The 15,150-nt window shown below is 46.5% G+C and overlaps 1 protein-coding gene across 1 annotated transcript in view; it reads right to left on the bottom strand.

Annotated features, from left to right (window-relative positions):
* LOC115850320 (liver carboxylesterase-like) overlaps positions 1-15,150 on the bottom strand; it is a 42,146-nt gene that overhangs the window by 23,441 nt on the left and 3,555 nt on the right. The window contains 4 exon segments of the mRNA XM_060289753.2: positions 3,694-3,847; positions 5,817-5,950; positions 8,380-8,524; positions 11,920-12,127. Coding sequence (XP_060145736.2) covers positions 3,694-3,847; positions 5,817-5,950; positions 8,380-8,524; positions 11,920-11,921 — 435 coding nt within the window. The 5' untranslated portion in view covers positions 11,922-12,127.

Here is a 15,150-nt window from a genome sequence, read left to right as displayed (position 1 = left end):
ACAGGTGAATTCTATCAAACATTTAGAGAAGAGCTAACACCCATCTTTCTCAAACTCTTCCAAAAAATTGTAGAGGAAGGAAAACTCCCAAACTCATTCTATGAGGCCACCATCACCCTGATATCAAAACCAGACAAAGATAATACTACAAAAAAAGAAAATTACAGACCAATATCACAGATGAATATAGATGTAAAAATCCTCAACAGAATACTAGCAAACAGAATCCAACAACACATTAAAAGGATCATATACCATGATCAAGTGGGATTTATCCCAGAGATGCAAGGGTTCTTCAATATACGCAAATCAATCAATGTGACACACCATATTAACAAACTGAAGAATAAAAACCATACGATAATTTCAATAGATGCAGAAAAAGCTTTTGACAAAATTCAACACCATTTATGATAAAAACTCTCCAGAAAGTGGGCATAGAGGGAACCTACTTCAACATAATAAAGGTCATATATGAGAAACCCACAGCAAACATCATTCTCTATGGTGAAAAACTGAAAGCATTTCCTCCAAGATCAGGAACAAGACAAGGATGTCCACTCTCACCACTATTATTCAACATAGCTTTGGAAGTCCTAGCCATGGCAATCAGAGAAGTAAAGAAATAAAAGGAATACAAATTGGAAAAGAAGAAGTAAAACTGCTACTGTTTGCAGATGACATGATACTATATACATAGAGAATCCTAAAAATGCCACCAGAAAACTACTAGAGCTAATCAATGAATTTGGTAAACTTGCAGGATACAAAATTAATGCACAGAAATCTCTTGCATTCCTATACACTAATGATGAAAAATCTGAAAGAAAAATTAAGGAAACACTCCCATTTACCATTGCAGCAAAAGGAATAAAATACCTAGGAATAAAACTACCTAGGGAGACAAAAGACCTGTATGCAGAAAACTTAAGACACTGATGAAAGAAATTAAAGATGATACCAACAGATGGAGAGATATACTATGTTCTTGGATTGGAAGAATCAACATTGTGAAAATGACTATCCTACCCAAAGCAATCTACAGATTCAATGCAATCCCTACCAAATTACCAATGGTATGTTTTACAGAACTAGAACAAAAACTCTTAAAATTTGTATGGAGACACAAAAGACCCCAAACAGCCAAAGCAGTCTTGAGGAAAAAAACAGAGCTGGACAAATCAGACTCCCTGAATTCAGACTATACTACAAAGCTACAGTAATCAAGACAATATGGTACTGGCACAAAAACAGAAATATAGATCAATGGAACAGGATAGAAAGCCCAGAGATAAACCCACACACTTATGGTCAACTAATCTATGACAAAGGAGGCAAGGATATAGAATGGAGAAAAGACAGTCTCTTCAATAAGTGGTGCTGGGAAAACTGGACAGCTACATGTAAAAGAATGAAATTAGAACACTCCCTAACACCATACACAAAAATAAACTCAAAATGGATTAGAGACCTAAATGTAAGACCGGACACTATAAAACTCTTAGAGGAAAACAGAGGAAGAACACTCTTTGACATAAATTGCAGCAAGATTTTTTTTGATCCACCTCCTAGAGTAATGGAAATAAAAACAAAAATAAACAAACGGGACCTAATGAAACTTCAAAGCTTTTGCACAGCAAAGGAAACCATAAACAAGATGAAAAGACAACTCTCAGAATGGGAGAAAATATTTGCAAATGAATCATCGGACAAAGGATTAATCTCCAAAATATATAAACAGCTCAGGTAGCTCAATATTAAAAAAAAAAAAGACCCATTCCAAAAATGGGCAGAAGCCCTAAACAGACATTTCTCCAAAGAAGACATACAGATGGCCAACAAGCACATGAAAAGCTGCTCAACATCACTAATTATTAGAGACATGCAAATCAAAACTACAATGAGGTATCATCTCACACCAGTTAGAATGCGCATCATCAGAAAATCTACAAACAGCAAATGCTGGAGAGGGTGTGGAGAAAAGGGAACCCTCTTGCACTGTTGGTGGAAATGTAAATTGATATAGCCACCATGGAGAACAGTATGGAGGTTCCTTAAAGAACTAAAAATAGAATTACCATATGACCCAGCAATCCCACTACTGGGCATATACTCACAGAAAACCGTAATTCAAATAGACACATGCACCCCAATGTTCATTGCAGCACTATTTACAATAGCCAGGTCATGGAAGCAACCTAAATGCCCATTGACAGATGAATGGATAAAGAAGATGTGGTACATATATACAATGGAATATTACTCAGCCATAAAAAGGAATGAACTTGGGTCATTTGTAGAGATGTGGGTCATTTGTAGAGACGTGGATGCCTGTAGAGACTGTCATACAGAGTGAAGTAAGTCAGAAAGAGAAAAACAAATATCGTATATTAACGCATGTATGTGGAACCTAGAAAAATGGTACAGATGAACCAGTTTGCAGAGCAGAAATTGAGACACCGAAGTAGAGAACAAACGTATGGACACCAAGGGGGGAAGTGGTGGGGGGTGGGGTGTGTGTGTGATGAATTGGGCGATTGGGACTGACATGTATACACTGATGTGTATAAAATGGATAACTAATAAGAAAAAAAATAATTAAAAAATAAACATTAAAAAAAGTGTTCATGGGCTTCCCTGGTGGCGTAATGGTTGAGAGTCCGCCTGCTGATGCAGGGGACGTGGGTTCGTGCCCCAGTCCAGGAAGATCCCACATGCCGCAGAGCGGCTAAGCCCGTGAGCTATGGCTGCTGAGCCTATGCGTCTGGAGCCTGTGTTCCGCAACAGGAGAGGCCACAACCGTGAGAGGCCCACGTACCGGGAAAAAAAAAAAAAAATGTTCATGGTGAGTATCCAAGGATAATGGGACTGTGAAAGACTTTTTGTTTCTTTGAGATTATCTGTACTTTTCCTTTTCTCCACTTTACAAAATATAAAATCATTTTCCTCTGAGTGTTCCACTATGAAACCAAGATATGCTTTTAAAATGCAGTAATAGCACTGACCCTCTGCTCAACTGTGAGGCAGTTGGAGGGTTTCTAACAGCTCCCAGCGCCTTCTAATCTGGTTTTCCACCTTTGCTTCCCTCGGTGTCTCCCAACTGCCATTCCCACATCAGGCTCCCAGGTCATGTCTGTGTTCCATTTCCCGGGTCCCATCCCCCCTTCCATCCTCCTTCCTCTCTCTACCTCTCCTCCCCCAGCCCAGCTCCATCCTCAGCCCCAGACGCTGCTGCTCTCCTTCGTGAGATGAACAAGCCATCAGACCTCCCCAGAGGAGGCCTCTACCTGTTCTTAGTGTTCGTGTCCCCTTGAATTGTAGATCTGGCTTCAAGCCAAATAATGACATTGCACCCAACTTCATGGTTGCCTCCTCTTATCCAGAATTTACACCCATCCCTACTTCCCAAGAGGAGTGAGGTGAGTACTAATAGTAAAATGATTAGGAAGGAGAGTAAGAGCTCAACCAACACAGGACAGGAGGAATGTCTCCGTTGCAGCCGTGGCTGGAGATATGGTCCCAGGATGCTAAGCTGAGCTCTGAGCTTCCTGCGGTCCAAGGAGAGTTTGGCCATAACTTTCCACCATCTGATGCTGCACAGAGTAGGGTCAGCCTTGAACCAGGTCCCATGACTAGACTGGCTGGTCTGCAAGGGGTCCCATCGGTAGCCACATCAGGGCCAGGAACACTTACAAGAATAGAGACACTTTCCCCTCCTGCTGACCCTCCACAGATGGTCACAGAGCCTGGATACCCTCCAAAGTCGGCAATGTTCTCCTGGACCCAGTGCAGTGCGGCCAACTGGTCCAAGTGACCCCAGTTCCCCCGGCTGTGTTCATCCCCTGTGCTGTAAGAGAACAGGGTGGGGTTGAGAGCAGACACGTCACAGCAGGGCTCTCAGGACCACAGATGGGGCTGGGGGTCTGGGTGAGCCTTCTGCAAGAGACTGGGCTTCCAGAGCCCTGACACTGGGGTCTTTAGCTGCCTCCCATCCTGCAGCATTGTAGCACTCTATACATCCATCCCACATCTATTTATTGAGCATCTACTATTCTACAGTTCCAAAGGGAATTCCAGGCAGAAGAAACAGCACATGCAAAGGCCCCAGCGTCCCGTGAAAAAAAGTGTGAGTCTAGGACCTACAGCTACAGAGGGCCCTGAGGGCCTCAGTAAGGATGTCAATGTCATCTTGAGTAAGTTAGGAAGCCACTGCAGGGATGACATGATTCCATTTATGTCTTAAATGATCACTTTGGCTACTGTGTGGATCAGACACGGTGTAAAATAGCAGGGTTATAAAAGTAGGTGTTATTACAACAATCCAGGGGAGAGACACAGAGTGCTTTGAACAGGGTGACTACAAGGGAGGAGGTGAGAAGTGGCTGGATTCTGAACATATTGTAAAAGTGGAGCCAAGAGGATTTGCTGGTGACTGGATGTGGGGTGTGAGAAAAAGAAAAGAATCCAAGTGCCCCCAGGCTTTTATCCTGAGTAACTGGAAGGGTGGAGCTGCCTGCAGCTGAGCCGGAGGCCCTGTGGAGAAAGGAGGAGGGTTTGGGGCAGGGGCATGGGGAGTCAAGGGTTAAGTTTGTCCGAGGAAGGGAGAGGTGCCCTCAGGTGTCCCGTGGGGATGGCAGGAGGTAGTTAATGATGTACCTGCTGGTTTCAAAGGAGAAATGGGCTAAAAATAGGGAGCCTGGAAGTGCCCCCTGAGGTCACTCAGGAAACCAGTGGGACAGAGAAGAAGATGCACACAGAGGCTGAGACGGGGAGGGGAGGGTCCGGGAGGGGCCGAGAAGGAGCTGCCATGAGGGAGGAGGTGGCCAGGAGCCAAGAGAAGGAAATTTTTCAAAAAGGTTTGAGGGGTGACGTGCGGTTGCTGCCAAGGCTGGGCCACTGGTGACCTGGACCAGAGCAGTGTGGTGTCTGGTCGGGGTGAAACCCTGACTGACGTGGTAGAGGAGAGCCTGGGGGAGAGGGAGGGGGGAGTGTACGCAGTTATACTGTAACTGGGAGCAGCCGTGGGCCGCGGGGGAAGGACATGAGGAGTCTCAGTGAAGGTGACACATCCCGGGACATGACTCACCTGGGACAGCCCTCCTCCAGCCCATAGGTCTTTCCAGTGAGATGACCACCCCCCCCCTCAGCCCACCCACCAGCCATCTGAGGGTAAGAGGTCCTGGGGCTGGTGCATTCAGAAAAGGCTCAGTAACTGTGCCTGCAGGAAGTCCGGTTCCTGTCCACACGGACACTCCATGGAGGAGACTCGAGCCTTCGTTCACGCATGTGCCAAACTCCATGAAGGAAATGGGGTGAGTGGGCCCTACACTCCTCTCAGTAGACGTGTCCACTGGAGTCAGGTGCTCGTTACAGCCTCCAAGTTCCAGCCACCCGTTCCTCCACCTACAAGACTTTACGGAGCTCCCACGTGAGTCTGCTCCTTCTTTCCTTCCCCATGAGGTAAGATGTATAAGCCTCTAACTGCTGCGCTGCATGTTAACTGTCACCTTACAGGTATGCAACATGCTGGGCATCACAGGTGAAAAACAGATGAGCATTTCAGACGAGGTAACATTTGGGTTGGGTTTTGAGGGAATAATAGGAGTTTGTCAGGCAGATTAGGCATTTTACATGCAAGTAAGTGGACCAGGGTGGCTGGGGAAGGAGAAGGTAGGTAGAGCCCAATTATGAGGGGACTTGCATGTCTTAGTAGGGAACCTAGCAAAGATCCCTTTGAGGGCTTGCATGACCAGAGTGGGGTCCTAGCACTCCCACACTGAGGGTCAATGTGCCGTGAGGAGAGTCCAGTGTCTTACCTGAAGAATCCCCAGATGCCCAGGCGGTACTGAACGGTCACCACCACCACGTTTTCACGGGCAGAGAGGGCCAGCCCATCATAGGTTGATGCCCCGCCCAACATCACACCTCCTCCGTGGATCCACACCATCACCTGGATGGGGAGGAAGCAACCATACAGGGCATAGGAAGCAGAGCTGGGAAAGACCTCAAGAGGCTGTCTGGTTTGGTCATCTACCCGTCCTCCCAGCTGTGGCCCAACTCAGGGCACCCTGGCTGCCCCTGCCTGTCTCCCCTGCCTCAGTGCCACCTCCTGCCAGTGCTCTTCATGCTGAGAACATCATCATGGGAACAGCCAAGGCTAAGAGCGTCATCTTCTCCCCAACACTCCCACAGTCCTCACTCCCGGACCCCTCACGCAGCTCAGCACACTCCGCATGCAACAGCCCTTGGTTAGCAGCTTATTTCAGCTTCACCTTAGTTACCTTTTGTGTGGTGAAATAAACTTCTCACGTGAATGATGACCATGTCAAGAAGCACATGCCCTGGGTGGTACCTCTTCTTAATAGGCCTTTCCACTGCCTCCTCTGCTCCCCAAATCTCACCCATCCTCCAAAGCCCAGCCTAAAAGCCACCTCCTCTAAGAAGTCTTCAATCATCTGATGAATATGATTTGAAAACCTACTAGGTGCCAGGGACTGTGGTAAGGATTAAGGATGAGAGTGGACATGACAATTCATAATGCATGGCCCTGAATTTAAAGAGTTCACATAGCAAGAAAGTGAGAATGGCTAAAATAATAGTATAATGATTTTGTTAATAAAAAAATCAAAGAACTCATACATGAACTATGTGTCAAGTACTGCTCTAAGCATTTAAAAATAAACCATCCACAAGATAGGGACTACTATTGTCCCATTTCACAGACAGGAAAACCGAGGCACTTAACCACCCTGAGGTCATGCAGCTAATAGGTGGTGGAGGCAGGACTTGAACCCAGGCAGTCTGGCTCCAGACTCCACACATCGAGCTGCCCAGCACACGGCAGCCAATGGCCACGGTGCAGTAGGCCGGCTGTTGGGGCAGGAGTAATTTCTTCCCTTCAACTCTAACTAATGCATCAGCAAGACTTGCCTCGTGTGCTGTGTCAGACACTGACATAAATCTTGATATTCATCATTGAACACTTGTGTGTGATTATCCCTGATTTGAGGAAACAGAGCCAGGTCTCTCAGCTAGTAAAAGGCAGAACCAGGATTTACACCCAGATTCTGCAGTTCCAGAGCCTGTGTCCATAGTAGAGGTTCTCCAGCTTCAGGTTCCTGGAGCCCCTGCTCCTCCTACATCTCTGATCCCTGCCTACCTCCGGGCAGAGGGACTGAGTGTGCAGTCACCTCTGAGTCCAGGCTGAGCCAAGGGCTGGCCAGCAGTGATTTGCTGAAGAAGCTAGTCCAGCTCTGTGCAACCCAGATGCTAAGATCCTCGAAGGCAGGGGCTGTGTGGTCATGGTTTTATGTTCCTCCTTTCTCTTAACCCCCAATTCTAGCTATGCATATGGGGGTGCTGAGTATGTACTAGGGGAATGAATGAATGCATGAATGAATGAATGAACAATTGTCCCCACCTCTTTGAGCCCAGCATATGCAGGGCCACCTTCTAGTCACAAGTTCACAGATGCCCTCCTCCACATCTGGGCACCATGCCAGGGGTGTTCCTGGGAGATGGCTGGGTGCTCACACCCTTCCTGTCTCTACCCCACTGACCCCTCCTTTCCCAGCAGACCAGCCCCACCCTCCAGCCTGAGTCTGGAAGGCTGCCCCATCTCTGGGCTTCCATTTATTCTGCAAATGCTGACTCACTGGGTCATCAGCTTGTGTCAAAGTAAATTAGGAAGTGAAATTATCTACAGTAAAATCTTGATAGTTGGCAAAGGCAAAGGAAAGGGCTTCTCTGTTGCTCCAGGCTCTGCATCCTCCACCTGTGACACTGAGACACTGAAAGTTTGTCAGAGAAGGTCTCTGTGTGCTGAGGAAAGGCCACACACAGGCTCCACTTGCTAGTGTGTGTGTGTGTGTCAAAGAGCGTGACTTGAGATCAGGAGACCCGTGCTCTAGTCCTGCAACCCTACTCTGCGACCTTGCCTTCCCCTCACTGGGCTTCAGTTTCTCTATCTGTAACGGAACAGTTGGGTTGTTGGCTTATCTCCAAGATTCCTTCCAGCTCTGACTTTATTGGAAATTATGTCTTAGCCACCCTGGGTATCAGATTCCTAATCTAACAATTAAGAGTAATCCTTCTTGTCCATCTATTAGCATGAGAGAACTTAGAAAAATTAAAATGTTCATTACAGATGTATAGCAAACTCCCCCAGAGGCCCTATGTCTGTCACTATGGGAAAATGAGGTGTGGAAAACCTGTGTTTCCTGATGTCAGGTTTGGCTGTGGTGGTAAAGAAAGCCCTGGGGCCCCTGGGGAACAGCCTGGGGCCCCTGGAACAGCCTTGGTCCAAGACGCCCCAACCCAACACTGCCTTCATCCCCCTCCAGTCTACACCAGCCTTGACCATGTGTTCCCACTGCTTACTGGCAGCCTGCTTCTCTTCCTCAAGTCAGCAGGAGTGTAAATATTTAGGTAAAGACAGTCTTCGGAAAACCTGAGATTAATGTTCTCCTTTCTGTTGGTAAAGAGCTCTGAGATCACTTGCCCCGCCACTGGGTCTTGGGAGCACCTGGGAGAGGCAAGGAGAGAAATGATTTCTTGAAGTTCAATCAGAGCTGACCAAGGAGATGTCTCCTGTGGTCAGGCCAGGTCTTGGACTGGGAGAATTAAGCCTGTAAATAGAGTTGTTCTTACCAGATTCCAGACACTGGAATGCGTAGGAGGCTACCTGGGGGATCACGATGGAGGGACCTGGGGCTCACCAAGGTCTCCTGGGAGAGTGAATAGTGAGAAGGCCTGGCACCGTCCCCTTCCAGGAGCCTTCAGGATGCCTTGTGTCAAGAAGAGGATGCTGCTTACATGCCTGGGAAAGGATCATTTTCTGCATGTCCTGGTCGCGGCTGACTCTCTGCTGGGCTCTGCATAGTGAGTGTGGGGTGACCACGTTCCTCTACCAGGTAAACCAGGTGTTCCAGTCCATGGGATACTTCCAAAAACCATGAGAAGTCACTCTATTGGTAGACATTTAAGGCATGCAACAGGTCAAGGACAAAATATTTGTGGTGCAACATTAGGAGAATTTTATTCTAGTCGTGCCTCAGCCACTTATGTGCTGGGTGACCTTGGGTGAATTCCTTCTCGGCTCTGGGCCCCAGTCTGCCATGTCTAAGTGAGGGGAGTGATTTCTGTAAGGGTCTTGCAGCACTGACATGCTAAGATTCTATCATCAACCCATCTGGTCAAGTGCTATTTGTTGCCCAAATAATGGATCTTAAAGATCCAACAGAGATAATTGGTAATATTTAATCTTCAGATCAGCTCCATGATATAGGTTCTACTATTATCCCCATTTTACATTTGAGAAAACTGAGCCACAGAGAGGTTACAGAACCTGCCCAAGGTCACACAGCCAGGAAGAGCCATACTACGTAGTGTTTATGTTTCTGAGGACATTATAAGCAACATTTGCAGATTTCCAGAAAGCAGGCATGACTGCTCCCAGTATGTCAATGAGGTAATTGGGGCACTGAGGTGTTTGGATGAAACAGCTGTCAAGTGGCAGAGTCAGAGCTGCAAAGACAGCCTCTTGATTTCCATCGTGGGGGAACTTTCCCCAGATCACCAAGGCAAAGGGCATATTATTCATAAGAGAAGAAATTCAAAAATTAAAAAAGGGAAAGAGAGTTCAACATCCCTAGTATTCAGATAATTGCAGAATAAATTTTAAAATTATATAATTATGATGATAATTATTATTATTTTGCCTATCCAATAGTCAAAACAATTTTTTAATAATCCCAAGCATTGGCAAGGGTCTGGTGAATGAAAGTTCTCATATATTAATGGAAGGAGTGTAGTTAGAACATTTCTGGAAGGGAATTTAACAAAAGGTTATACTCTTTTCCTCAGAAATGTCATTTCTTGGAACTTATCCCAAAATACTGTGAATGTGCATAAAGGTTTGGCTACATGATGTTCATCACGGTGCTAATTATATTATCAGAAACATCAAGAACAACTTAACGATCCCAAACAAGAGATTGGGTAAATAAATTATTATTCAGTACCCAGTGTAATATAATGTCAGGCTGTGATATTTAATGACATATAACGATGTTCATGATACATTTATAAATGAGCAAAGCAGGCATTCAAAGTATCTGTATCCTGTGATATAATAAGAAATATATTTTTGGTCTTCTTCCCATTTCTGGCAAAGAGCTCTGAAAACCCTTGGAATTTCCTAAGTGATGAGAGTGATAAATGTGTCTTTTGTTGTGTTAATGAGGTGATTCTGGACCTTACCTAAGGATGGGAGCTGATTATCAAGAGAGCCACATGTGATTCCAGGTTTGGAACGTTCAGATCCACCCCCCTGACCTCTGGGGAAGGGAAAGGGGCTGGAGGTTGAATCAATCACCAGCGGTCAATGATTTCATCAATCCTGCCCATGGACCGAAGCCCAAAAGGCTAGAGTTAAGAGAGCCTCCAGGTTGGTGAACCAGAACTCTTCCAAGTGCCAACGTGCTGGGACCAAAACTCCACAGGACAGGAGCTCCTTTGTGCCTCATGTTATGTATCTCTTCATCTGGCTGGTGATTCATATCCTTTAATATTCTTCATAATAAACCAGTAATCTAGTGAGTAAACTAGCATCCTGAGTTTTATGAGTTGCTTTAGCAAATTAATGGAACCCAAGGAGGGGGTCATGGGAACCTGTGACTTACAGCCATTTGATCAGAAGCAGAGGTAACAACTTGGACTTGAGATATCATCTGAAACGGAGGGCAGTATTGTGGGACTGAGCCTTTAACCCATATAATATGATGCTGTCTCCAGGTGGTTAGTGTCAGAATTGAGTTGAATTGTAGGACACCCAGCTGGTGTCAGAGAATTGCGTGTTGGTGTGGAAAAAAGAAAATAAACATTGGAATTGTGTGCAGAATCTTATGTGGTTACATTTTAAGGGATAAAATATGCAATAGGTAAGAGACTACAAAAACAGAATCTAAAATATGAATGGCAGTTCTCTCTAGGTGGTAGAAGTATATATAATTTTCATTTTCTTACCTTTACTTCCTCACTTTTCTGTAATAAGTATGTATTACACTTGCAATCAGGACTAAAAACAGTGAATATTATAAAGAAAAGAAAGAAGGGAGAGTTGGAGGGAGGAAGGGAGGATGGCAAGAGTAGAGGAGAGAAAAGAAAGAAAAGGAGAGGAGAGGAGAGGAGAGAAGAGGAAAGGAAAGGACAAGAAAAGAAAAGAAAAGAAAAAAGCAGGAAGAGACGGGCCCCTGGAAATTCCCAGAAATGCCTTGCTGAGATGAAAAAGGTCTGAATCCATGCATGTAGATATCCCAGGTGTCCTGGGGGATGACTTCAACATCTTTGCCCAACATGGCCAGAGTGACCAGGATACACCAACGAGTGCTCTGCTCCTTACTAGGTAAGAGTCACACCTGGGAGTTGGGAACTTGACTGGTCAACACCCCAAAGACTCCCCACCTACACATCTGGCCCACCTCACTCCCCAACTACAACAAAGTTCAAGACAGGAGAATAAATAGAATAATTACTTCTGATCCCCCTCACCTGCTCAACTCTTTATTTTATTCCAAAGCACTTATCCTACTCTAACATATTACATAACCTATTGCTTTGCATATTGTTCAGTGTGTCTCTCCCTGCTAGAATGCAAGCTGCATGAGGGTGGGATCTTTGTTCTGTTCACTAATGGATCCCAGGAAACTAGAAAATGCCTGGCAAAGTTGCTCAATAAATATTAGTTGAATAAAGGGCTCTAGAATGCTGTGAGAGTTCTGAAATGTTTGTAAGGATCTACAATATCTTAGGATTCCAGAACAAAGTATGAGCCACTCAGAGGATCGCCTTGGCTCCTTCCTGTGTCCCTTTGAGGCTAACATCCCCACTGGAAGATGCCAGAGTCACACCTTGACTTACATGGGAGGGTAAGAGGTGGTATTCTTCACGAAGATCCATGGTTCTGCAGGCTGCGGCGGAGCAAACCTCAAGGATCCAAGAGGGGGCCTGGCAAAAGGGACTCCCAGGAAAACAGCCACAGGCTGTGCAAAACCTTCTAAGCTGACGTATTTCCCCAGGACTCTGCCCTGCGCGGTGTCCACAGCAGGCAGTGAGGGTGGTTGCCCTGCTGGACATTGAGAGGAAATGAGAACATGTCAGTGGTGAAGGTGTGAACTGGATTCTGGGTGAATTTTGCTACTTTTGCCACGTGATCTTGAATGTCCCCTCAACTCTCTAAGCCTCAGTTTCTTCTTATGTAAGAGAGAGTGAAGCTAACTGTCCTTCCTAACTCACAGTGCTATCTGAAGGAGCGAATTGGAATTGGAGGTATAACAGCATCAAATAAGACATAAATGCAAAAAGAAGAGCCACTGGGAATGAAGAGGGCATTCAGTTTCCACACTTAGGAGCATCTAGAAACAATCACTGGACACTGGTGCCGAGCTGCACGCTGGATGAGAGGATGAACAAGAGCAGGTTGCTCTTCTCAGAAATCTGGCCTTATGTGGAGGATGAGCTACATACATACCTGACCCTACTGCTGGGAAGAAAGTGGTCCGTGTCCTGAGAGACGTACCAAGTAAGGTGCCATAGGAGACAGAAGAGGGAGCGAGGCCTTCTGACTGGTGGCTTCATGGAGGCAGTGACCTTGGAGCTGGGACTTGCAGTAGTGGAAGGAGTGACAAGGGGAGGTGGAAGAGGGTGCTTAAAGGTATAAACAGAGATGAGATTGTGCAGAGGTGAGGCTCTGCGACAGCAAAGTGCAAGACCTGCTTGAGGAAGAGCGATTGGCCCATTTGGGTCAGGAAGAGTAATGGGGGAGGAACATAACCCTGGATGAGACAGGTTCATGTCTGGGAGGGTCTCAAACGCCAGGCCAGTGATTCGGCCTTTATTTAGTGGGTAAATGAGCAGCAGTGAACCATACTGGAGTAAAAGAGAGTGACACAATCAGCTTGAAGAGGCCCCTTCTGCTGGCTCTGAGCACGGTCATCCAGAGGGAGCGAGATGGGCCCAGATTCCATCTGTCCCCTTCTCGTGGAGCAGACAGTTCTTTCTCACTGAGCTGAAATGCGTCTCCCTGAAGCTGCCACATCAGTCCTGGTCCTACCTGCTCTGGGACATCCTGCACCTTCATGTGACAGGCAGCCTTAGTGACCCATGTTCATACCCATCCCTCAAGTCTTCTCTTGTCCGTCCTCAACAGCTTCAGTTTGTTTAAGCATCCTAACAGGAAACGATTTCCAGCCTCTCATCCTCCCAATTGTTCCCCTTTATATATAGACACAAGGTCAACCTCTCTCTCAAAGTATGTGGCCAGAATAGAAAAGAATAACCCAGATTTGGTCTTACGGACAAATCCGATGATAACGTTCAAGAGAGATGAAGTGGACAGATGTCCAAATGGCAAAGGTAAAAAAGTGGGCAATTGGCTGAGAGGTATAGGCAATACTGGTAACAGCAGCAGTTACCACTTGTGTTATATGTAATGTTTGTATACTGAGCACTTACTATGTGCTACATGGGCATTCCAGTTCCTTTAAACTAATCTTCACAAAAGCCTTGCTAGGTAGACATTAATATGCCCATTTTACAGATGAGGTAACTGAGGAAATGGAGGCAGCCAGTATGGACTTTCTAAAGGTAGAACTGGCATGGCCCTGCCAGGGGGTAAACAGCAGTAAGGGAATAATCTGCCCCTAATTTGGTTCTTACTCTTCTCTTACCCTCAGTTCCAGGCCTCTCACAGTGTCATAGGCCCAGGAAGAAGAGAAAACCCAGTGGAGCCTGGGCTGTCAGTGCACTGACAGCCAGAGCACTGGCTCTGGAATCAGGAGTTAGAGATAGAATTCAGAGCATGATTTTCCGGTTGACCTTGGGCATGTACATTTCCCTCTCTGAGTCTCAGTTTCCCCACCTATAAAATGGCACAGATGCATTCTGAGGTCCCTTGCTGCACCGTTGTATTAACCAGGTCTTTTATGTTCTGTATTCTGATGCCTTGACATCTGGGGCCTTGCTGATTCTGGAGGGACTGCCCCTCCCAGAGTTCGCCAATCCCTAATGATAGGAATGAACTTCCCCTTCAAGCGTGCCAGAGCCTGTACCCCAACTACCTTCTCTATCCGGCCCTCCACATCTGGCCACTATCATCCTGCCCTAATCACTCCAGGCCAAGTACCTGACAACTGTGGGAACTCCCTAAGCCCCAGAGCCCGTTGCAATTGGCTAGTTTGCCAATCCCAAACCTGCTTATTCTGCTTCACCTCGACCTTGCCCCCAGCAACCAAGATAAAGGTTCTTGCGCCGAATTCCTCGTTCCTTCCTCTGCCTCCTGATGCACCCGGTGCCTCACCTGTGGCCCACCATGGTGGTGTCACGCCCCCTCCTCTGGGGAGCTGTGAGTAACAAACTATCTTTTCAGTGGCAGTTGACTCCTGATCCGTGGCCTTACCACACCTCAGACTGTCTATTAATATACTATATCTTAAAACAACCCCTTTATTTATGAATTACTTTATTTTTCTTTCTCCATTCCAGGCACTCTTTAGAAACAACAACCCATTTCAACCTTACAACAGCCCAGTGAGGTAGATACAGTTGTCACCCCCATTTTAGAAATGCAAAACTGAGGCACAGAAAAGGGACATCCCTCGCCGAAGAACACACAGTACTAAGTGCTGAGCTGGATGCGAACCCACACACTCTGACTCCAGAGTGGATATCAATATTCTGCTAACCCACTTTTGGCAATATCTGGACTAATAATCAAGGGGTTGCCTTGATACACGGGGCTTGCCAAAGTCCTCAACTGCCAGGGGTGAGGTTAGCTGGCTGCGCTCCTGCACGTGGCATAGTCCGGTTACCTTCCTCTCTGTCTCCTGTCACTGGGGCTGGCTGGGCAGAGACTCAGAGTCCTGACAGCGCGTGCTACTGCAGAACCCGGCCTGTCACTCCTTTGCCCTGTACGCATCTCCTCTACCTTGTCCCCCAGGAAGATTTCCAAAGATGCCCCCGCTATTTGCATTTCAGAAGGACTCACCCCAAGCCGTGGAAGTGGCGAGGGAAGTCAGGACCAGAAGAAGAAGCCACATCGTGGAAGGACAGCAACTTCTGGGCCTGCAGGTCTCTGTGCCCATAGAGGGCCTT

This window comes from Globicephala melas, chromosome 19, assembly GCF_963455315.2.
Source record: "Globicephala melas chromosome 19, mGloMel1.2, whole genome shotgun sequence".
NCBI classification, from domain to species: Eukaryota; Metazoa; Chordata; class Mammalia; order Artiodactyla; family Delphinidae; genus Globicephala; species Globicephala melas.
The sequence above is the reverse complement of the archived record's forward strand: the minus strand, read 5'-3'. Positions and strand labels throughout refer to the sequence as shown.